The 22,049-nt window shown below is 38.1% G+C and overlaps 17 protein-coding genes and 18 non-coding genes across 35 annotated transcripts, besides 2 other annotated features; 15 read left to right on the forward strand and 20 right to left on the reverse strand.

The window, feature by feature from the left end:
- Positions 1-2: part of a repeat region that runs on past the window's edge.
- A 13-nt stretch (positions 3-15) lies between these two features.
- On the forward strand, positions 16-381 carry Rps12. The gene has a single exon. The coding sequence runs from the start codon at positions 16-18 to the stop codon at positions 379-381; it is 366 nt and encodes a 121-aa protein (YP_717291.1).
- Positions 382-388: 7 nt separating this feature from the next.
- On the forward strand, positions 389-886 carry Rps7. Its single transcript has one exon. It carries the CDS (start codon positions 389-391, stop codon positions 884-886), a length of 498 nt encoding a protein of 165 aa, YP_717292.1.
- A 48-nt stretch (positions 887-934) lies between these two features.
- nad1 lies at positions 935-1,921 on the reverse strand. Its single transcript has one exon. It carries the CDS (start codon positions 1,919-1,921, stop codon positions 935-937), a length of 987 nt encoding a protein of 328 aa, YP_717293.1.
- Positions 1,922-1,940: 19 nt separating this feature from the next.
- trnE lies at positions 1,941-2,012 on the reverse strand. The gene has a single exon. It is a non-coding gene; the product is annotated as a tRNA-Glu (tRNA).
- Positions 2,013-2,025: 13 nt separating this feature from the next.
- On the forward strand, positions 2,026-2,098 carry trnW. The gene has a single exon. It is a non-coding gene; the product is annotated as a tRNA-Trp (tRNA).
- Positions 2,099-2,101: 3 nt separating this feature from the next.
- trnR lies at positions 2,102-2,182 on the forward strand. The gene has a single exon. It is a non-coding gene; the product is annotated as a tRNA-Arg (tRNA).
- Positions 2,183-2,256, forward strand: trnI. The gene has a single exon. It is a non-coding gene; the product is annotated as a tRNA-Ile (tRNA).
- Positions 2,257-2,328, reverse strand: trnG. Its single transcript has one exon. It is a non-coding gene; the product is annotated as a tRNA-Gly (tRNA).
- A 41-nt stretch (positions 2,329-2,369) lies between these two features.
- Atp6 lies at positions 2,370-3,119 on the reverse strand. Its single transcript has one exon. The coding sequence runs from the start codon at positions 3,117-3,119 to the stop codon at positions 2,370-2,372; it is 750 nt and encodes a 249-aa protein (YP_717294.1).
- An 80-nt stretch (positions 3,120-3,199) lies between these two features.
- Positions 3,200-3,970, forward strand: nad6. The gene has a single exon. It carries the CDS (start codon positions 3,200-3,202, stop codon positions 3,968-3,970), a length of 771 nt encoding a protein of 256 aa, YP_717295.1.
- A 34-nt stretch (positions 3,971-4,004) lies between these two features.
- On the forward strand, positions 4,005-4,076 carry trnN. The gene has a single exon. It is a non-coding gene; the product is annotated as a tRNA-Asn (tRNA).
- A 26-nt stretch (positions 4,077-4,102) lies between these two features.
- Cox2 lies at positions 4,103-4,876 on the forward strand. Its single transcript has one exon. The coding sequence runs from the start codon at positions 4,103-4,105 to the stop codon at positions 4,874-4,876; it is 774 nt and encodes a 257-aa protein (YP_717296.1).
- A 37-nt stretch (positions 4,877-4,913) lies between these two features.
- Positions 4,914-5,708, forward strand: Cox3. Its single transcript has one exon. It carries the CDS (start codon positions 4,914-4,916, stop codon positions 5,706-5,708), a length of 795 nt encoding a protein of 264 aa, YP_717297.1.
- Positions 5,709-5,747: 39 nt separating this feature from the next.
- Positions 5,748-7,241, reverse strand: nad2. The gene has a single exon. It carries the CDS (start codon positions 7,239-7,241, stop codon positions 5,748-5,750), a length of 1,494 nt encoding a protein of 497 aa, YP_717298.1.
- Positions 7,242-7,300: 59 nt separating this feature from the next.
- Positions 7,301-8,770, reverse strand: nad4. The gene has a single exon. The coding sequence runs from the start codon at positions 8,768-8,770 to the stop codon at positions 7,301-7,303; it is 1,470 nt and encodes a 489-aa protein (YP_717299.1).
- A 53-nt stretch (positions 8,771-8,823) lies between these two features.
- nad5 lies at positions 8,824-10,830 on the reverse strand. The gene has a single exon. It carries the CDS (start codon positions 10,828-10,830, stop codon positions 8,824-8,826), a length of 2,007 nt encoding a protein of 668 aa, YP_717300.1.
- Positions 10,831-10,859: 29 nt separating this feature from the next.
- On the forward strand, positions 10,860-10,933 carry trnF. Its single transcript has one exon. It is a non-coding gene; the product is annotated as a tRNA-Phe (tRNA).
- Positions 10,934-10,954: 21 nt separating this feature from the next.
- Rps2 lies at positions 10,955-11,581 on the forward strand. The gene has a single exon. It carries the CDS (start codon positions 10,955-10,957, stop codon positions 11,579-11,581), a length of 627 nt encoding a protein of 208 aa, YP_717301.1.
- Positions 11,582-11,583: 2 nt separating this feature from the next.
- On the reverse strand, positions 11,584-11,655 carry trnQ. Its single transcript has one exon. It is a non-coding gene; the product is annotated as a tRNA-Gln (tRNA).
- Positions 11,656-21,427: a repeat region.
- CytB (cytochrome b) lies at positions 11,716-12,915 on the reverse strand. Its single transcript has one exon. The coding sequence runs from the start codon at positions 12,913-12,915 to the stop codon at positions 11,716-11,718; it is 1,200 nt and encodes a 399-aa protein (YP_717302.1).
- On the reverse strand, positions 12,916-15,501 carry rrl. The gene has a single exon. It is a non-coding gene; the product is annotated as a large subunit ribosomal RNA (ribosomal RNA).
- Positions 15,502-15,575, reverse strand: trnM. Its single transcript has one exon. It is a non-coding gene; the product is annotated as a tRNA-Met (tRNA).
- rrs lies at positions 15,616-16,369 on the reverse strand. The gene has a single exon. It is a non-coding gene; the product is annotated as a small subunit ribosomal RNA (ribosomal RNA).
- Positions 16,412-17,129, reverse strand: rrs. The gene has a single exon. It is a non-coding gene; the product is annotated as a small subunit ribosomal RNA (ribosomal RNA).
- ORF129_2 (hypothetical protein) lies at positions 17,605-17,994 on the reverse strand. The gene has a single exon. It carries the CDS (start codon positions 17,992-17,994, stop codon positions 17,605-17,607), a length of 390 nt encoding a protein of 129 aa, YP_717303.1.
- On the reverse strand, positions 18,153-19,742 carry Cox1_2. The gene has a single exon. The coding sequence runs from the start codon at positions 19,740-19,742 to the stop codon at positions 18,153-18,155; it is 1,590 nt and encodes a 529-aa protein (YP_717304.1).
- Positions 19,920-20,462, reverse strand: Ymf39_2. Its single transcript has one exon. It carries the CDS (start codon positions 20,460-20,462, stop codon positions 19,920-19,922), a length of 543 nt encoding a protein of 180 aa, YP_717305.1.
- Positions 20,468-20,968, reverse strand: Atp8_2. Its single transcript has one exon. The coding sequence runs from the start codon at positions 20,966-20,968 to the stop codon at positions 20,468-20,470; it is 501 nt and encodes a 166-aa protein (YP_717306.1).
- trnY lies at positions 21,000-21,082 on the forward strand. The gene has a single exon. It is a non-coding gene; the product is annotated as a tRNA-Tyr (tRNA).
- Nad4L_2 lies at positions 21,091-21,393 on the reverse strand. The gene has a single exon. It carries the CDS (start codon positions 21,391-21,393, stop codon positions 21,091-21,093), a length of 303 nt encoding a protein of 100 aa, YP_717307.1.
- Positions 21,428-21,430: 3 nt separating the features above from the next.
- Positions 21,431-21,504, reverse strand: trnP. Its single transcript has one exon. It is a non-coding gene; the product is annotated as a tRNA-Pro (tRNA).
- A 1-nt stretch (position 21,505) lies between these two features.
- trnR lies at positions 21,506-21,579 on the reverse strand. Its single transcript has one exon. It is a non-coding gene; the product is annotated as a tRNA-Arg (tRNA).
- On the forward strand, positions 21,552-21,857 carry RnpB. The gene has a single exon. It is a non-coding gene; the product is annotated as an RnpB (transcript).
- Positions 21,858-21,871: 14 nt separating this feature from the next.
- Positions 21,872-21,942, forward strand: trnG. Its single transcript has one exon. It is a non-coding gene; the product is annotated as a tRNA-Gly (tRNA).
- A 9-nt stretch (positions 21,943-21,951) lies between these two features.
- Positions 21,952-22,032, forward strand: trnL. Its single transcript has one exon. It is a non-coding gene; the product is annotated as a tRNA-Leu (tRNA).
- The last annotated feature ends 17 nt before the right edge of the window (positions 22,033-22,049 follow it).

Raw genomic sequence — 22,049 nt, forward strand, 5'->3', positions numbered from 1 at the left:
GAAAAGACATTTAGTATGCCGACAACAAATCAATTATTGACACAACAAAGAGTGATGAAAACAAAACGAATTAAAACACCTGCTTTAGAAAAATGTCCTCAAAAAAAGGGCGTATGTGTTCGCGTGTATACAAAATCTCCTAAAAAGCCGAACTCAGCTGTGCGTAAAGTAGCCAAAATTAAGCTCACGAACCAAAACGAAATCATTGCGTATATTCCCGGTGAAGGGCATACTTTGCAAGAGCACTCCGTGGTTCTTGTTCGAGGTGGTAGAGTTAAAGATTTACCTGGTGTTAAGTATAAAGTTATTCGAGGCATTTTTGATCTTCAAGGTGTGAAGAATAGAAAACAAGCCCGTTCTAAATACGGTACAAAAAAATAAAGTATCCATGGTTAAACTTTTTTCCCAAGACATCTTATTTACTCCTGAGTTAAATAGTTCAAGTATTTTTAAGAAATTGCTCCAAAATATGTTAAAGAAAGGGAATAAAAAAAAAGCACAACGTCTTCTTTTTGCAGTTATTTTTTTAGTCCAACAGATGTACCCAACAATCCCGAAAGATCAAATTTTTGTGCAAGCCATCCAAAACATCCAACCTAGTTTTGAATTTAAAAAAGCTCGAGTTGGTGGAATGAGTCAATTTATTCCAGGGGCAAAAAAACCTGAAAAACAAGAAAACTTAGCTATTCGTTGGATTTTAGCTCTTGCCAAAGAAAAACAGAGAAAAACAAAAATTGTCAAAAACAAACAATATGGATTTGAGTACTTTTTAGCCCAAGAAATTCTTCTCGCTTTTAAAAATGAGAGTGACCTTAGAAATAAAAAGCTCGAAATGCATAAATTAGCAGAAACAAATAAAGCCCTAGCCTACCAACGTTGGTGGTAACACATTTTGTTTATAGGCTTTTCAGGCCTATAAACATATGTTGATACATTACGGTAACAAATCAAAAGCGACCAACGTTCCAGCCACAAAAATAACCCATGCGAGTGATAAAGGAAGGAATACTTTCCAACCTAGTTTCATTAACTGATCATAACGGTACCTTGGAAAGGCTGCACGTGTCCAAATATATAAAAAAAGAAAAATAATCGTTTTCAGACCAAGCCAGACCGGTCCTGGAACCCAAGAAAATAAAAAAATATTCATCGGAGGTAACCAACCACCCAGAAAGAGTAAAGCGCAGAGTACACTCATAAAAATCATGTTTGCATATTCTCCTAAAAAGAATAAAGCAAATCCCATTGATGAATATTCTACGTTATATCCGGCTACAAGTTCTGCTTCAGCTTCAGGTAAGTCAAAAGGTGCACGATTTGTTTCAGCTAAACATGAGATAAAGAATAATACAAGTAAAGGAAAGAGAGGCAGTCCAAACCATACATGTTTTTGTGCCAGAACAATCGTTGATAAATTGAGAGATCCCACGCATAATAAAACAGTAATAAGAACAAGTCCTAATGACACTTCATAAGATACCATTTGTGCGGTTGATCGAAGAGCTCCAAGAAAAGCATATTTCGAGTTACTTGACCATCCAGCAATGATAACTCCATAAACACCAAGAGAAGAGATTGCAAAGATGTAGGGAATGCCAAGATTTAAATCTGAGAGAACAACTCCTTCGTCGAAGGGAATAACAGCCCAAGAAATGAGGGCTAATAAAAATGTCATAAAAGGTGCGCCTAAAAAAAGTAAAATATTGGAACTACTAGGCAAGACCGGTTCTTTGACGAGCAGTTTTAAACCATCCGCTAATGGTTGTAAGATTCCGAAGAAACCAACAACATTGGGTCCTTTTCTTCTTTGCATAGATCCCATGACTTTTCTTTCGGCAAGTGTGAGATACGCGACAGCAACTAAGAGAGGGACTGCGAGTGTTAAAATTTTGAGTAACGTTGTGAGAAGAAATAAAACCATACGCGTTGCATTTTTTATGTATCCCTTACGGGAATCGAACCCGTGTTTTCGCCATGAAAAAGCGATGTCCTCACCGTTAGACGAAAGGGACCTCAGAGAGTCGAAGGAGAATAGTTCCAATGGTAGAACAGTGGTCTCCAAAACCATAGGTTAAGGGTTCGAATCCCTTTTCTCCTGGAAGTGCCTGTAACTCAATTGGATAGAGTGTCAGACTACGAATCTGAAAGTTGAGAGTTCAAATCTTTCCAGGCACGACCCCACGGGCTTATAACTCAGTTGGTTAGAGTATACGCCTGATAAGCGTAAAGTCAGTAGTTCAAGTCTACTTAAGCCCAAGCGAAAAAAGGGAATCGAACCCTCAGCTTTAGCCTTGGCAAGGCTACACTCTACCATTGAGCTACTTTCGCTTTGTATTTTGGTGGAATGATAAACACCCCACCAAAAGAAATTAATGCAGATGAATCGCATCATTTAAGTAAATACATGTTAAAATAGTAAACACGTAGGCTTGAAGACAAGCAACCCCCACCTCCAAGAACATAAGAGCAAAAACAACTAAAAATGGGATGGCCGCTGCTGCTTTTAATACACCGCTTAATGAAAGCATACTCCAAGCAAAACCACTGAGAATTTTAACTAAAGTATGCCCAGCCATCATATTTGCAAAAAGTCGTACCCCAAGACTAATACCACGGAAACAGTAAGAAACAAGTTCAATAACAACTAATCCTGGAGCTAATGCTAAAGGTGCTCCTGGTGGGAGTAAAAAACTGAAAAAGTGGAGTCCGTGCGTTTGAAACCCGATTAAAGTCATTGCAATAAATACACAAAATGACAGTGTAAAAGTAATCACGAAGTGACTTGTTGTCGTAAAACTATATGGAATCATCCCAATTAAGTTACTTAAGAGTAGAAAAGTAAATAGAGTGAACACGAAAGGGAAGTATTTCACACCTTTTTTTCCAATTTGTTCAGAAACTAAACTCACAACAAACTCATAAATCATTTCAACGACTGATTGCCATGGTGTTGGTACTAAAGTTCCTCCTTTTACGAAGACAAGCGAACAAAGAAAAAGAAACGCGCCGGTTGATAATAAGAAAAACAAGGCTGAGTTTGTAAATGAAAAATAAAAATTTCCTAAATGGAAGGGGATCAGAGAGATAATTGTAAATTGCTCAAGTGGAGAAAAATACATATGCATAGATTTTTTAGGGCAGCACAGCTTCAAAAGACTTGAAATTTTTGAATGTCTGCCGAGACAGAAAAAAGTTATATATGGGAGATACGTTTTTATTTTTCTTTTTTTCTTTTTTTGTGCTTTTTTCAGCATTTATGGTGATCCGATCAAAGAACCCGGTGTATTCAGTTCTTTTTTTGATCCTTGTCTTTTGTAATACAGCTGGATTACTCCTTTTACTCAATTTAGATTTCTTTGCATTGATCTTCTTAATTGTGTACGTTGGCGCCATTGCAGTTTTATTCTTATTCGTTGTTATGATGCTGGATATTAAACTTGCTGAAATGCAAGAAAGCATTTTCTTCTATTTACCGATTGGTGGCTTCATTGGACTCATTTTTTTTATTGAATTCTACTTTTTATTCAATAAAGAATTTGTCCCACTTCACCTTGAAACGCTCTCGACAGGAAGTACATCAATGCTCACTTTACAATTTTATGTATATGCCTTCTGGGCTTTCGTTCTTTATGGTTTTTCGGCACCACACTTTGCACAAAAGTTCCGCGCTTATTCTACACATTTTTTTGAGCAATTACGTGGTCTTGAGCACCAAGCGCATCAAAATTTGGAGTATGTCATTTGGCCAACCTATGTGGATTCTAAGACACCTGTCGAAGCATTAGGACAAGTATTATATACATATTATTTTTATTTTTTTTTAGTGGCGAGCCTCATTCTTTTAATCGCAATGATTGGTGCGATTATGTTGACTTTAAACCCGCATCGTGCAGTCAGACGTCAACAAGTATTTGAACAGAATGCGAGAGATTTCGCAAAAACTGTACATAAGATTCGTACATTAAAATAAAAAGTTTTGGGAGGGCTTGGTCTCTCCTGTATTTTCTCTAGTAGCTCAGCGGTAGAGCAAATGGCTGTTAACCATTGGGTCGTTGGTTCGAGTCCAACCTAGGGAGCTTTCGTTTGAAAAAAAGAAATTACTATGTTTTTCCTCTCAAACCCTCTGTTTTTTTTTTCTGTGGCTTTGTGTGATGCGCCACAAGCTTGGCAGTTTGGTTTTCAAGACCCCGCATCGCCAATTGCCCAAGGTATTCAAGATTTACACAACGATATTTGTTTTTTCATGATTGTTGTTTTAGTTTTTGTCGTGTGGATGCTTTTACGAACATTATGGCATTTTCACTGGACAAAAAACCCTGTTCCAAGTAAAATTATTCATGGCACTTTTTTAGAAATTGTGTGGACGATCACCCCAAGTTTCATTTTAATGATTATTGCAGTCCCTTCATTTGCTCTTTTATATTCCATGGATGAAATCGTTGACCCTTCGTTAACTTTAAAAGTTATTGGGCATCAATGGTATTGGACATATGAATATTCTGACTACAGTTTGTCAGATGACGGTTCAATTGTTTTTGATAGTTATATGATTCCTGAAGATGATTTAGAATTAGGTCAACTTCGTTTACTTGAAGTAGACAACCGTGTCGTTTTACCAGTACACACCCATATCCGTATCATTATTACAGCAGCTGATGTGCTTCATAGTTGGGCAGTCCCTGCACTTGGTGTAAAATGTGATGCCGTGCCGGGTCGTTTAAATCAAACATCTGTTTTTTTAAAACGTGAAGGCGTTTTTTACGGGCAATGTAGTGAAATTTGTGGAGCAAATCATGGATTTATGCCAATTGTTGTGGAAGGGGTACAATTAGATGATTACTTACACTGGGTTTCAAATAAATTAGAAGATATTTAACGGACTCTTCAAAGCACATTAAAAAAAAGAAATTCTTATGAATCAACAAAAGCACCCTTTTCATTTAGTAGACCCAAGTCCATGGCCATTTCTTGCATCGTTTGCAGCTCTTGTGACTACTTTCGGTGGCGTGATGTACATGCATGGGTACATTGGTGGTGATTCTTTAGCCGCTTCAGGATTTTTATTAATTCTTTATACCATGTTTGTTTGGTGGAGAGATATCATTCGTGAAGCGACTTATCAAGGGCACCATACGACAACCGTTCAAGCTGGACTTAAATCTGGTATGATTCTCTTTATTGTTTCAGAAATTATGTTTTTTCTTGCATTTTTCTGGGCATTTTTTCACTCAAGTTTAGCACCAACAGTCGAAATTGGGGCTGTTTGGCCACCAAAAGGGATCGATGTTTTAAACCCTTGGGAAATTCCATTTTTAAACACGTTGATTCTTCTAACTTCCGGGGCAACAGTAACATGGGCGCACCATGCAATCTTAGCTGGTCAGAAGACGCAAGGAATCATGAGTTTAATTTTCACAGTTATCCTTGCAGCCGTATTTACAGGGTTCCAAGTTGTGGAATATGTCGAAGCACCTTTTACTATTACAGATGGTATTTATGGGTCAACCTTTTTTATGGCGACAGGATTTCACGGGTTTCATGTATTTATTGGAACCGTTTTTCTAGCCATTTGTTTACTCAGATTAGTTGCAAATCAGTTCTCGACACACCAACATTTTGGATTTGAAGCTGCCGCTTGGTATTGGCATTTTGTTGATGTTGTCTGGTTATTTTTATTTGTAGCTATCTATTGGTGGGGTGGTCTTTAAATGCGTAAGATAAGGACAGATATCTGTCCTTATCCTTCATTAATTGAGAAAAAGTAATGCGACTTTTTCGGACCATAAAAAAACATTTGTCGGACAAAAGAATAAATACACTAAAAGATACGATGTAATCGAAATCATCCACGCTTTTTGTTGGTCCATTTGGACGTACTCCACCGACACAGAAGTCTCTTTATGAAAGTACATAAATTTGATAAATCTCAAATAATAAAAACAGCTGACAATACTACTGAAAAGAGCAACTGCAACAAAGAAGTATAAAGAAGCCCCCAACGCTGCAAAAAACACATAAAATTTTGCACAAAACCCCGCTAAAGGAGGAATTCCAGCCATAGAGAAAAAATTAAGAACAAATGCACATGCAACCAGAGGTTGGCTTTGTGCTAAATACTTTAAATCCTCTACATAACGAATACGCTGTCCAGTTTTCAGGTCTTTCAATGCCAGAACACACGCAAATACGTGCACTGTCATGACAATATAAAAAATCAAATATGCAAGCATAGATTGCAATCCTTCAATTGTCAAGCAACTTAAGGCTAATAACATATATCCTAAATGCCCAATTGAACTATACACGAGGAGTCGCTTGATTTTCTTCTGTGCAAAGGCACCAAAGGCACCGACAAGTAACGAGAGCATACCACTTGCAATGATAACTGGTTGCCATAGAAGAGCGAGTTCGTAAAAGCTACAGAAGAACAATTTAATGAACACACCAAAGATTGACACTTTTGGTACAATAGAGAAGAATGCTGTCACTGAGGTGGGTGCACCTTCATACACATCGGGTGCCCAAAAATGGAACGGGGCAGCACTTAGTTTGAAAAGAAACCCTAATAAAATAAACAAAAAAGCAATTTGGACAAAGATCCAGTCACTTGTCTGGTAAATATTTGATTGTTGGGCGAAAAAAAGTGCATAGGCCTCAAAATTTGTAAGTCCAGTGAGCCCATATAAAAAAGAGCATCCGAGGAGAAAAACACCAGAAGAAAAAGCCCCTAAAAGAAAATATTTTAATCCGGCTTCTGTTGAAAATTCTGAGTCTCTTTGTGAGGCAGCCAAGACGTAGAAACAAAGACTTTGCATCTCAAGCGCTAAATACATTGAAATTAAGTCATAGGACGCAACTAAAAGAAGCATACTTAAAGTGGATAGGCACACCAACACTAAATACTCGAAATTTCTCATATTCTCCGTCTCAAAATATTGTACAGACATCAAAATGGACAAGATACTTCCACCCAAAATTAAAAATTTAAAAAAAGTACTAAGATCATCTAAAAGTAAACTTTGAGAGAAGACCACTGTTGAGTGCACAGGCGTATTCAACACAAGACCCAGAGTCATCGCTAGACAGACGATACTTGCCCAACTCATCACTTTCATTAATCCAGGCTTTCCATGACTTACCGATGTTGAATAGATAACTCCAAACATGAGCAAACTTAATGAAGCGCCGAAAAGAAAAAGTTCTGGAAGAACAAAATAAAAATCATTTTGAAAAAAGTGCATACATGCGTAAATTATTTTGTAATTGTGACAGGTGCCAGTCTAAACTGACACCCCAGTCATTAAATTCGAATACTTTGGAGAACTGTCGCGACTGAATAATGCAAAGATTCAAGAAAAATTGAAGGATAAATACCCATCCAGAAGATACAGACAACAAAAGGCAGTAAAATAAAAAATTCACGTCGATTGATATCAGCAAATTGGTTGATATACACTGGTTTCAAGTTCCCAAAAACAACTCGATTATAGAGCCAAATAGAGTAAGCACCTCCAAGAATCATCCCAGTCGCTGCAAGCGTTGCAATGAAAGTATTTGTTTGGAATACGCCAACTAAAATTAAGAATTCACCAACAAAACTACTTGTTCCGGGTAAACTTAAATTCCCTAATGTAAAAATGAAAAAGAAGAATGCAAACAAAGGCATTGTCTGCACGAGTCCCCCGTAATATTTAATGAGTCGTGTATGTGTTCGGTCATAAAGAATTCCAATACAAAGAAAAAGAGCTGATGCCACAAATCCATGACTAAGCATGAGAAGAACAGCACCTTCCACGCCTTGCATGTTGAGACTAAACAGACCCAATGTTACAAAACCCATATGCGCAACCGACGAATACGCAATAATTTTCTTTAAATCAATTTGACGGAGGGTCGTAAACGAAGCATAGATAATCCCAATGACACTCATAGTATAAATAAGGGGCGTAAAGTAAATGGTTGCTTCCGGAAATAAAGGAATAGAAAACCTTAAAAATCCATAGGTCCCAAGTTTTAAAAGAATTCCAGCAAGAATCACAGATCCCGATGTTGGTGCTTCCACGTGTGCTTCAGGTAACCAAATATGAAAAGGAATCATTGGGACTTTTACTGCAAACGAGAGAAAAAAAGCGACCCAAAGGAACAGTTGTCGACGTTCACTAAATTCGACTGTATGTAATACTTGTAAATCTGTCGTTCCTACTTGAAAATAAATAAGTAAGATAGCTAAAAGCATAAAAAGGGATCCGATAAGAGTATACAAAAAGAATTGGTATGCTGCTCGAATTTTTCTTTCACGCGAGCCCCAAACTCCAATAATTAAAAACATTGGAATAAGTACACTTTCAAAAAAAACATAAAACAGTAATAAATCAAGCATACAAAAGACAGCAAGCATGAAACTTTCTAAAAGTAAGAACGCTACAAGAAATTCTCGGACAAGATGTTTTACAGACTGCCAACTAATAAGAAGACACACAGGCACTAAGAATGTTGTCAGAATCATGAAAAAAAGTGAAATACCATCAATACCTACATAAAAGTTCATGTTCAATACAGACAACCAGTCCATATGTTGTACAAATTGAAACTTTGCCGTTGAATTATCAAAGAAAATCCAAAGGTTTAACGAACAGACAAAGGTGACCAACGAAATGTTTAAAGCAAACAATTTCATCTGTCGAACAGCTGTCTTCGGAAAGAACAGAAGCCCAACAGCCCCTAAGACAGGCAGACACAGAAGTACAAAAAGAATATTTTGAATAAACATAAAACTTTGTGGGGTTTTTGAATAATTTTGCATGGGTACCCATGCAAAATTATTTACTTGTCAGATAACCAGAAAAAACTTAAGAATAATAATACAATAATTCTTGTATCTAAAAAGGCACCAACACTTGTGGTTGCAACCAAGAAAAAAGCAAGAATACTAGTTAAACTCACAAACATCATGAAAGCGTAGTGGTAGATTGACCCAGTTTGAACGGTTTTCACAAAATGTCGCATAAAGGCAGATTGTTGCATAATTCCAGTTGGTCCGAACATTTCCAAAAACCCCTTGTCTACAAGTTTAAACGAAATAGTATATCCAAAATGTAAACTTGGTCGCGCGACAAAGTCATTATAAACTTTATCAAAAAGCCAACGTTTATTGAGGAAAGTATATAGTTGTTTTCCAAGAACACTCGTTTTAAGAGAATATGAGAAAGAACTACCAAACCCGTTTAAATTCACAGCAAACACTGCCCCTAGGATACTAAAAATGATTGGAACAAATTTCACTGCTTGTGGAATATATTCGGATTCAAGAACTAACGTATTAGTTGGAAGAGTAAATACAGCATTTCCCCAAAAGTTTGTGCCGAGACCGATCATCATATCTTTTGCAATAAATCCTCCAAAGATACTTCCCAGCGCTAAACAGCAAAGCGAGAGACCCATTAAAAATGGAGCATCGTGGACATTTTGTACGGACGATTTCAGCATTTGTGGTGATGCTAAAAAGGTTAAGTAAAGTAATCTAAAAGAGTAATAGGATGTGAATAATGCTGACACGCTACCTAACCAATAAGCAAAATTGCCACTTAATGTGTACTTTGCATAAGCCACTTCTAAGATGACATCTTTTGAGTAAAATCCAGTCAAATACGGGAATCCAATGAGTGCGAGCGAACCCAACATCATCATAGAGTACGTAAATGGAAGTAGACGCACCAAACCACCCATTTTTCGCATATCTTGTTCATCTCCAAGAGCATGGATCACGGACCCAGCACTCAAGAAAAGAAGAGCTTTAAAAAAAGCATGATTCATTAAATGAAAAACACCTAAAGCATATTGCGAAATACCACAAGCAAACATCATATATCCTAATTGACTACAAGTTGAATACGCAATAACTCTTTTCAAATCATTTTGTACTACCCCAGTGGTTGCTGCAAAAAATGCTGTAGACGCACCGACAAGAGTAATGACAACTAACGCTTGTGAAGAATACTCCACTAAAGGTGAACATCTTGCTAAAAGAAAAACACCAGCCGTTACCATTGTAGCTGCATGAATTAATGCTGAAACAGGTGTTGGTCCTTCCATAGCATCTGGTAACCATGTATGTAATCCAAGTTGGGCTGATTTCCCAATGGCACCAATGAACAAAAGTAAACTAATACAGGTTAGTGTATGTACTTCCATATGAAAAAACAAGAAATGGTGACAAGCAAACTCAGAAGCACATGCAAAAACAGTTTCGAAATCAACCGCTTTAAAAATGTGGAAAATACCCATAATTCCTAAAGCTAGTCCAAAATCACCGACTCTGTTGACGAGCATTGCTTTGATTGCAGATTTATTGGCTTGAAGTCGTGTATACCAAAAATTAATTAATAAATAAGATGCGACACCGACACCCTCCCACCCAAAAAACATTTGGAGAAAGTTATCAGATGTGACTAACATCAACATAAAAAAAGTAAAAACTGATAAATACGACATAAATCTTGGTAAATGTGGATCTTCCCCCATGTAAGAAATGGAATAGATATGTACTAGACTACTGACGAAGGTGACAACGACACACATAATAACAGTTAAACTGTCAAAAAGAAATCCCCAAGAAGCGACAAACATGTCCGTTTGGAACCATGGGAGAAATTGGACATAACAAGGACTTCCACAAATCCCTACTTCATAAAGCGCTACAAAGGAGAGGCATGCAGAACTCATGACTGCAAACGTGCTGAGTAATGGTGCGCCCCTATACCCGAAAAAGCGTCCAAATACGGTAACTAACAAAAAACCAAAAAATGGTAGAAAAACTAATAATAAATACATGGTATAAGATTTTCTCGTTTTTCCCGTATGTTTAGATAGCTCAGTTGGTTAGAGCAAAGGACTGAAAATCCTTGTGTCGGTGGTTCAAATCCACTTCTAAACATGCACAAAAAAAAAAGAATTTATGCGTCAACAAAATTTTTTCGAAAAAGTTCAATATGTTTCAAATAAAGTACATCCAGAGTTGTTTGGGTGTCTTGAAGGGTTCCGTAATCATTTAGCTTTGGTTGACACAGAAAAAAGTAAACTTCTGCTCAAGAAAGCTCTTATTTTTTTACGTGCATTACAGCAAGACAACAAGACAATTTTATTTATTAATAATAATCCAAAGCTATCTTTTTTAACAAAACAAACTGCAGTCAGTCTAGATCAACCTTATTCAAACGAATACTGGATCCCAGGGTTACTCACAAATTGGACAGGATCACAATCTATGATTCACTCGTTTAAATATTCTGAACAGTATTTTGGGTCTTTTTTAGACAAAAAAAAGGTAGTTTTTCCGAAATATGTGAAACAAAAAAAAAAACTTGAGGGATTAACAGCATTTAAGCACAGACCCTCTGCTTTAGTTTTATTACAAACAACAGGAAACGCATCTATTATTCGAGAAGCACAATTATTAAATATTCCTATTGTGGCATTCACAAACTGTACAAAAACCGTTTCTAATGTAGAGTATCCAATTCCCTTCGATACAGATGCAGTCGCCATTGTATATTTTTTCTGTAGCATTCTTTGTAAAAAATAAATCTGGGGTGGAAGGGTTCGAACCTCCGAATGGTCGCATCAAAAGCGACTGCCTTTCCACTTGGCTACACCCCATCTTTTGTGTGTGTGGCTCCATTGTTGTGTATATGTGGAGCCGTGGTGTGTTGTTTTTTTTTATTTTTGTAGTAGGAATTGTTCTACTTTTCCTAGGAGTGGCATGGCGACTAGGAAGTATAGGAAGAAATAAATGGAAGCAATTTGCCCAATGAGTACGTATGGATCTTCTACTGGTTGACATCCAATCCACCCTAATAGAAGACAATCTGCAACTAATAGAAAGAATAACTTTCTATGTAATGGACGGAAACTTGAACTTCTAATTTGTGAGGTATGGATGAATGGTAAAATGAGGAGAGACACAAATACAAGACCAATGGCAAGAACACCACCAAGTTTATTCGGAATACTTCTTAAAATAGCATAAACCGGTAAGAAATACCATTCTGGAACAATATGCGCAGGTGTAGACATTGGATTCGCTGGAATATAATTATCTGGATGTCCTAAAAGGTTTGGCGCAAAAAAAATAAATCCCGAGAAAAAAATAGCAAATACAACCCAACCAACGAGATCTTTTAATAAAAGATACGGGTAGAAAGGAATTTTGTCAACGGTTGCACTACAGCCCAACGGATTGTTTGAACCATATTGATGCAAAGCAACAATATGTACAAGACTCGCACCCGCAATAATAAACGGTAAAAGATAATGTAGACTAAAAAATCTGTTGAGTGTAGCATTATCTACAGAAAAACCACCCCACAACCAATGTGTAATATCTGTCCCAACGACAGGAATTGCACTTGCAAGACTTGTAATAACGGTGGCCCCCCAGAAAGACATTTGTCCCCATGGTAAAACGTATCCAATAAAGGCTGTAAGAATCATAAGAAGAAGAATGATAACCCCAACGATCCAAACAAGTTCTCTTGGACTAGTGTAACTTCCATAATAAAGACCTCTTAATAAATGGAGGTATACGACGATAAAGAACATACTTGCACCATTCGCATGCATGTAACGTAAAAACCACCCACCTTCAACATCTCTCATGATGTGTTCAACACTTAAGAAAGCTAAATCAATGTGTGGCGTATAATGCATCGCAAGAAAAATTCCTGTTAAAATTTGAAGAATTAAACAGATACCTGCTGTTGAGCCAAATCCCCACCAATAACTTAAGTTTGCTGGTGTTGGATAATCAATTAAATGGTCATTGACTGCAGCGAGGAGCGGTTGTTTTAAAAAAGATAATCTTTTCATAATCATTGTATTTTTGTAGCACAATCGGTTTTGAGAAATATAATTGTACATGTAAGGGAATATTTAGTACGAAAAAGCTTCAATTTTTACAAATTGTACACATTTCGCCTATCAACGTGATAGTCTTTCACGAAAAAAAAGAATTTGTCTTGAAAAAAGTTTCCCGTTTGATATGCTTTCAACGGTTATCCTATCTTAACGTAGCTTCCTGGCGATGCTCATGGCTGAACAACCAGTACACCAGAGGTTAAATACTTCCGGTCCTCTCGTACAAAGAAGTAGTTTTCTCAATTCTTACGCGCACCCCAGGTAGAATCCAAACTGTCTCACGACGTTCTAAACTCAACTCAGGTACCATTTTTATCGGCGAACAGCCGAACCCTTGGGACCTTCTTCAGCCCCAGGATATGATCAGTCAACATCGAGGTGCCAAACAATTCCGTCGATAAGGACTCTTGGGAATTATTAGCCTGTTATCCCTAGCGTATCTTTGATTCGTTAAGCAAAAGCCCTTCCACTCGGTACTTTTGGATCACTATGGCCGACTTTCGTCTCTGCTCGACTTGTGGTGTCTCGCAGTCAGGCAAACTTATACCATTATATTCTGCAGAAAGTTTCCAACTTTCATTGAGTTTACCTTCGCACGCCTCCGTTACTTTTTAGGAGGCGACCGCCCCAGTCAAACTGCCTCATATACACTTTCTTTGCAAGCAAATGAGAATGAAGACATTCAGAAGGTGGTATTTCAAGAGTGTCGAAACTCCCACCTATACTACATACTTGATGTCTTTGTTCAATGTAAATGTACAGTAAAGATGCATAGGGTCTTCTCGTCTTGGGGCACGATTTCCGCATCTTCACGGAAAATTCAATTTCACTGAGTCCATGCTGGAGACAGTAGGGCAATCGTTACGTCTTTCATGCAGGCCAGGAATTAGCTGGCAAGGAATTTCGCTACTTTATGATTGTTATAGTTACAACCGCCGTTTACTAGGCCTTCAATTCAACTCTTTCAAGTCCCCTCTTAAGCTTCTAGCACCGGGCAGACGTCAGACCCTATACGTCATGTTCCCATTTTGCAGAGTCCTAATTTTTTAATAAAAAGTCGTCACCCTCAATTTTGTGTCACCAATAGTTGGTCTCCCTTCTTCCGAAGTTACGGGAGTATTTTGCCGAGTTCCTTCAGCATGGTTGTCTCAACGCCTGAGTCTATTCGACTTGTTCACCTGTGTCGGTTTTGGGTACGGTTCGTTTATCAAGCAAACCTTTTCCTGAAATACGGCAGACACATTCTCTATCCAATTTGAGTTACGTATATGTGCGTATTTGTCAGTTTGCATGTCCTCATCACTTGTCCGTTTTCACAGCAAATTTAGAAGCCGATTCACTCTGCGCTGAACACCAGATCGCAGAAACCCTTGAACTTACGGCGATCATGATTTTCACATGATTTTTCGTTACTCATGTCAGTATAATCACTTTTGAATCCTCCAATATTTTTCACAAAACATCTTCATTGGTTTACAAAACGCTTCGCTACCTGTTCTATGTTGCTTCGGTAAATAAGTTGAGCCCCGATACATTCTCAGTGCTTGTATCCTCGACGAGTGAGCTATTACGCTTTCATTATAAAATGGCTGCTTCCAAGCCAATTTCCTAGTTGTCCTCGGATATAAACGCCTTTTCCCACTGACTTATTGTTTAAGGACCTTAGCAAACATTCTGGGCTGTTTCCCTTTCGACTTAAAACCTTAGCACTTTAAGTCTGTCTGTTTGTCTGTATGTCAGAAAGTATTCGGAGTTTCAAGAAGATCAGTAAGGCTTTGGGCCCCCATAGCTTCGTGAGTGCTCTACCCCTTTTGACATTGAACAAACGCTTTACCTCAATAAATTTCGCGAAGAACCAGCTATCTCTAAGTTTGATTGGCCTTTCACCCCTACCCACAAATCATCCGCGTCTATTGCGACAGACGTCGGTTCGGTCCTCCAAAAGAAATTACGCTTTCTTCAACCTGTTCATAGGTAGATCACTTAGTTTCGGGTCAAATGAATACAACCAGGTGCATATTTACTACTCGCGTTTGCTTCGCCTCCACGTCCCCGCTTAAGCAAGCTGCATTCATTTACTCACTGACCCATTATACAAAAGGTACGCCAAAAAACTGTTAAAGTTCTTTGACTGCTTGTCCGTTTCAAGTTTCAGGATCTGTTGCACTCCCTTGTCTAGGGTTCTTTTCACTTTTCCCTCACGGTACTTGTTCACTATCGGTCTCAACACTATATTTAGACAAAGAAGGTGGACCTCCTCATATTCAAACACTTTGATGTGTTTTACTTATTCAAAAAACACTGGCCACAAATACTGGACTGTCACCATCTTTGGTCAAAGATCCCACTTTGTTCTGAGTCACCATGTGTTTGTATGTCTGTTCCGCTTTCTTTCGCCAATACTTACGGAATCTCGGTTGATTTCTTTTCCTAAAGGTACTTAGATGTTTCGGTTCCCTTCGTTTTTTACAATGTGTGGTTTCCCACTGTGGAAATTCACTTGTCTTTGAGAATTCTCTTCAAGTGACGTTTCGTCTTGATACACGTCCATATGTGGTGTTGAGCCTAAGCATCCACTTAAAACTTTTCTAATGAGAGGGGGGTTTGAACCCCCGACCATCGAGGTATGAGTCCGACGTTCTACCAAACTGAACTATCTCATTAAGTCTTCCCTGTGTGTGGGAAGATATTTTTTTTTGTCATCCAAAGAGGAATCAGCATCGTTTACGGCGTGGACTACCAGGGTATCTAATCCTGTTTGCTCCCCACGCTTTCGCACCTCAGTGTCAGGTACAAACCAGACAATTGCCTTCGCTTTTGATATTCCTTCTAATCTCTAAGAATTTAACCTCTCCACTAGAAATTCTATTGTCCTCTTTTGACCTCAAGATGAAGAGTATTGACTGCAAACCCAATGTTAACAATTGGAATGGCACAATCAACGCCAAACATCCACCTACATGCCCTTTACGCCCAATAATTCTGAATAACACTTGCTCCTCCTGTCTTACCGCGGCTGCTGGCACAGAATTTGCCGGAGCTTCTTCTTGAAGATAAGACATCATCCATACATCTTCATGAAAGGGCTTTACAATCAACATAACCGTCATCACCCACGCGAAATAGCTGGATCAGGCTTGCGCCCATTGTCCAAGATTCCTCACTGCTGCCTCCAAAAAGAGTCTGGGCCGTTTCTCAATCCCAGTGTGACTGGCCATCCGCTAAGACCAGTTAAAGATCATCGACTTGGTGCGCCTTTACCACACCAACTATCTAATCTTACGCAAGCCCATCAAAAAACGATATACAAATCTTTTAAATATTCACGATTCCCGTGAATTCTTTGGTAGGTTCTTACGCGTTACTCACCCGTACGCCATGTTTATAAAACATTCGACTTGCATGTGTTAAGCTTTTCGCTAGCGTTCATTCTGAGCCAGGATCAAACTCATCTATTCAAACAAATTATGATGTGTATTTACACATACGCAAAAAAAAAGGAGTCTATCCAGCTACAGGTTCCCCTACAGCTACCTTGTTACGACTTCACTACAATCATAGACAATACTGTTAAAATTTCTACACAAAGAAAGGGCACGGATATTTTCATAACTAGTGTGGCCTATACTATGTACAGAAGAGTTTTTTTGAGTACGGCTCACTTTCATAGTGTGACGGGCGGTGTGTACAAGGCTTAGATACAAATTCACCGTAGCATGCTGATCTACGATTACTAGCGATTCCAACTTCATGGTCTCGAGTTGCAGAGACCAATCTGCACTAGGATGATGGTTCAAGAATGGCTCCGTGTGACCACCTTGCATCTCTTTGGCATCATCATTGTAGCACGTGTGTAGCCCAATTCATAAGGGCCATGCGGACTTGACGTCATCCTCCCCTTCCTCCTTTATCTCAAAGGCAGTTAGTTCAATGATTCAAAGCAAAGAACCTGAGGGTTGCGTTCGTTCTAGGACTTAACCCAACAGCTCACGCCACGAACTGACGACAGCCATGCAGCACCTGTAGAAAATAAAACACACTCAGACCGAATGCATTCTTTTCTATGTCAAAAATTGGTAAGGTTTTGCGCGTTGTGTCGAATTAAACCACATGCTCCACCGCTTGTGTAAGCCCCCGTCAATTCCTTTGGGTTTTAACCTTGCGGTCGTAGTCCCCAGGCGGCTGATTTCACGCCTTAGCTCACTCTCTGAAAAAAAGACAAAAAAAAAATCTAGAATCTAAAGCACAGACAAAAAGATAAAACACAAGAAAGTAGAAAACATTTTTACGATAGAGGAGACACTTTAATATACATAAAAAACTCGTGCACATTATCATTAAAAGAAATAATATAAGTTTTCTATGAGTTACCCATAAAACAGAACTAGAAAAGTAATATTTCCGCCCTTACGAAACGAATTCTTCCTATATACAGAATATAGCAAAAGAGAACCTAACATTACAAAAAAACTTTCCCTACTGTAGAGGGGTCGTTGTCAACTTGGTTGATTATATTCATTTCATCATTCTGTTCTCTTCCCGTTTCTCTCCACATCCCTAAACACGTTCCCTACCCTTGATCCTATACGATCTGAATCGTCTATGTTTCCAAGACATTAACTTCTTTAGTGAGTGTGTACAAATTTTCTCATATAAAACATATGTAGTACTGCATTTATACGTACATTAGTATCAGCATGGGTGTTGCACTGTTTTTGGTTTACAGTCGATCAAAATAAATTGAGTGTACAATAACGTATTTCCTCTACAGTAGGGAAAGTTTTTTCTGTCGTCGGATTTTCGTCCAATTTTTATAGAATGTAAAGTAAGGTTGATGTTTTTATCCGTGAGTATAGTACAAACAGACAAGGTTACAGCCCTTGATGAAATACATTGAAACCATTTGAGGGGTGAGGTCCTCCGACACGTCCTTGAGACTAAAAGAACTCTTGTATATCTTTCATAGACCATTTTGAGGATATAAAGAGGTAAAATGGCTCTGAAATGGACGACCACACATGCACTCAGGATATATAGGATGTTCTGTTCCCTGAAACAAAAGATGAAGAAGAACTTTCTCATTTAATCTCTACTTTATATATTATATATTTAAGACATTTCTGCAAGCGTTCGTCGTCTGAGAAGTTAAATATATGAGGTGCTCGATTTTTTGCAGATATGTAAAGGTTCTCATGAACCTTTACATATATATATATACCATAAAAAAACCTTTTCAAAGTTTATTTTGTAAGTTGGTGCGGTGATTTAATGGCAGGAATTTCTTCAAATGTGTGAAACGCTGGTGGTGACGCCACGGTCCATTCTAATGTTGACACAGATTGATCCTGTGAATCAAAGTTCCATGGATTTGGTGCACATCTCTCGTTACTTGTCAGTGTAAGATACACCACATAGAAAAAGAAGAGACTCGCTAAAATAGATAGGTATGACCCATAACTACATACAGCATTCCATCCAGCAAATGCATCTGGGTAATCTGGGATACGACGTGGCATACCAGCTAATCCAAGAAAATGCATTGGGAAGAATGTGAGGTTGACCCCAATAAAAAATAACCAAAAATGAATTTGCCCGTATACTTCTGGATATTGGTACCCGGAAATTTTACCGATCCAGTAATAGAATCCAGCAAATAAAGCAAAGACAGCTCCCATGGATAATACATAATGGAAGTGCGCAACGACATAGTAAGTATCGTGGAGTGCAATATCGATTCCAGCATTTGCGAGCATAACACCAGTTAATCCACCTACTGTAAAGAGGAAGATGAATCCAACAGCAAATAACATTGGTGTTCTGAGGTAGATCGACCCACCCCATGCTGTTGCAATCCAACTGAAAATTTTAATACCTGTTGGTACCGCAATAATCATTGTTGCAGCTGTAAAATAGGCGCGTGTATCGACATCTAATCCAACGGTGAACATGTGATGTGCCCAAACAATAAATCCTAAGACACCAATACTTAACATAGCATAAACCATTCCAAGATATCCAAAAATAGGTTTTCTTGAAAATGTGCTAATGATGTGACTCACAATTCCAAATCCAGGTAAAATTAAAATATAAACTTCCGGATGTCCAAAGAACCAAAAAAGATGTTGATATAAAATGGGATCTCCCCCACCAGCTGGATCAAAGAAAGATGTATTAAAATTTCGATCTGTTAAAAGCATTGTAATAGCACCTGCAAGTACAGGGAGGGATAAGAGAAGTAAGAATGCTGTAATTAAGACTGACCATACAAAGAGTGGGAGTCTGTGCATACTTAATCCTGGACCTCGCATGTTAAAGATGGTTGTGATAAAATTAATGGCTCCAAGAATACTGGATGCACCTGAAAGATGTAAACTGAAAATGGCAAGGTCTACCGCTCCACCTGAGTGACTTGTAATGTGACTTAAAGGTGGGTACACAGTCCATCCCGTTCCTACACCAACTTCAACTAGAGCGCTACTTAAAAGAAGTAAAAGAGAAGGTGGTAATAACCAAAAACTAATATTATTTAATCTTGGGAATGCCATATCCGGAGCTCCAATCATAATAGGTACGAACCAATTCCCATATCCTCCGATGAGTGCTGGCATAACCATGAAAAAAATCATAAGGAATGCGTGTGCAGTGATGAGGACGTTATAGAGTTGGTGGTTTCCTGCAAGAATTTGGTTTCCAGGTTGTGCAAGTTCCATACGAATGAGTACGGAAAAGCATGATCCTAAGACACCAGAGAATGCGCCGAAGATAAGGTAAAGTGTTCCGATATCTTTGTGATTTGTTGAGAAAACCCAACGATTGATAAAGTGCATCATATATATTTTGTGTTTTCAACAGGGTCTTGAGAACACTGCGAGTCCCTTGTATCCAAAGTATTTACAGCAAGAAAAACGGTCAAATATCGAGTTCAGGATGGGTTCGGTTGGTATGTATTTCTTTGTATCTTCTCAAGATATATATGGTATCTTGCCTCTATTCGGCAAGATATATATTTATTTTTTAAGTTGTGTACAAGCTTGATCAAAAAGTTGTGGGATTAACGTCTCTCGATTTTTTTGAAAATACTTTAAAACACTTTGCGTGAAATTGTCTCGAATATTTTGATGCAGTGTATGTTGCAATTGTTTCTCTACCTGAAGAATCTGTTGCACTTTTTGTACACATTTTTTCTGAATACTTGCTTCAAAAGCAGTTAGTCGTGCGTGTTGAGCTCGTTCAAGTTCTTGTACAGCTGCTGTTTTCAATGCCTCAATACTTTCAAGCAATTGAACACTGTGTTGATATGTTTGTTGAAGTTTTTGAACGGCTGTTTCTTTTGCCACGAGCATGTATTCTAATTCTTGAAGAATTAGTGTTCTTCTCTGCGCAAAAGTTTCTTTCACGGTGTCTTGAAATGTGTGAAAACTAAACAGAACAAAACATAAAAAACTCAGAGCAACTAAGATTTCTTCATTATAAATAATAATGTTTTTTGAACTACACACAAAAAATGCCAGTGTGGCTGAGATAATCAAAGTTTTATTTTGTAAAATCATTTAAATTATTTTTTTTGGTTGTGTGGTACACAAAGCTTCTGTACCAAGGCCTGGGAAAAAAAGTGTGCTGTTTTTGTTGCATCCACTTTTGGCATGTTTCCTTGGGTCCCAGGTAACACGTGGTGCATGTGTTGTAGTGTGTATTGCACTGTTTGCTGCAACATGATTTTTTTGCTTTGATATTTTTCAAATGCTTGGTGTGTGTGTGTATTAAACGCATCTGTTTGAATGTCTAAAAGTTGCGTTGTTGTTTGAAACTGCTGGGTATATTTTTTTTTTGTTTCTTGTACACTATCTGAAAACACTTTATGTGTTTTCTGGGCCAGGGCTTCGCACGCATCTGTTGTGAGATCCGTTGGCGTTGTCTGTTGTGCGGCTTCTCTCACGGCAAAAATTCTTGTAAGTTGAGGGAGATATTTTTGTACAAGAGTCAGATAGAATCCTGTAAAAAAGACACAAAACCAGAAAAATTGAGGGAAGAAAGTGACCATATCTAACTGAGGCATAAATAATAGATTTTTTTCTGTGTATGTTTAGGGGAAAGTGGCTGAGCGGTTCAAGGCGACAGACTGTAAATCTGCTGATTAAATTCATCGCAGGTTCGAATCCTGCCTTTCCCAAGCATATATTATCCTTTTAAAAGGTTCATATATTCAATGGAGATGGTTCCACGAGTTCTGTAATACATTACAAGTAAAGCGAGTCCAATGGAAGATTCTGCTGCGGCGACGGTTAAGATGAGGAGGGAAAAGATTTGTCCACTCAGGTCATCTAAGTATGTGGAGAAAATAAGAAAGTTCAGGTTGACAGCAAGGAGCATTAATTCAATACACATTAGCATAACCACAATATTTTTACGATTGAAAAAGATACCCCAAACACCCAGTAAAAAAAGCAATAGAGAACAATGTAAAAAAGAAATACAATGCATAAAACAAACAACGGTTTTTGGTTAGATAACATAACATTCAGGGTAGCAGGATTTGAACCTGCGACCACCTGTACCCAAAACAGGTACGCTTCCAGACTGCGCTACACCCTGACATATTCTACAGGAGTCGAACCTGTGACATTCAGCTTAGAAGGCTGATGCTCTATCCAGCTGAGCTAAGAATACATCGTGAAATAAGATGCTTATAAGCCGAATTCTGTAACCATCTCTTGATGGGTTATGTCCATTTGTCTGCATCCTTATTTGCATAAGATGTCAAGCAACGTAGAAGTTTTGCTTTTGATAGGGTTTGATCCGTAGAAGTTACCTTCTTAGAGTTTCAATGGAGCATTTCTGTAATACTTTCCCAAAAATCTTTTTTGCAAGTAGTTAACTTGTATCAAGCGTAAAAAGTTCGGACTTTTCTCTCTTTATCCAAAGAGCGGACATGCGGCATCTTATAATATCTATGATTTTTGCGGATATAGATTAATGGTAAATTTTCTGTCTTCCACACAGACTATATGGGTTCGATTCCCATTATCCGCTTTCTTATTTGCTTACTTGGTGAAATTGGTAAACACGACAGACTTAAAATCTGTTCCTTTTGGGTTATCGGTTCAAGTCCGATAGTAAGCAAGAAAAAAATCATTTTT

The sequence above is a fragment of the mitochondrial genome of Ostreococcus tauri (assembly GCF_000214015.3).
Source record: "Ostreococcus tauri mitochondrion, complete genome".
NCBI lineage: Eukaryota > Viridiplantae > Chlorophyta > Mamiellophyceae > Mamiellales > Bathycoccaceae > Ostreococcus > Ostreococcus tauri.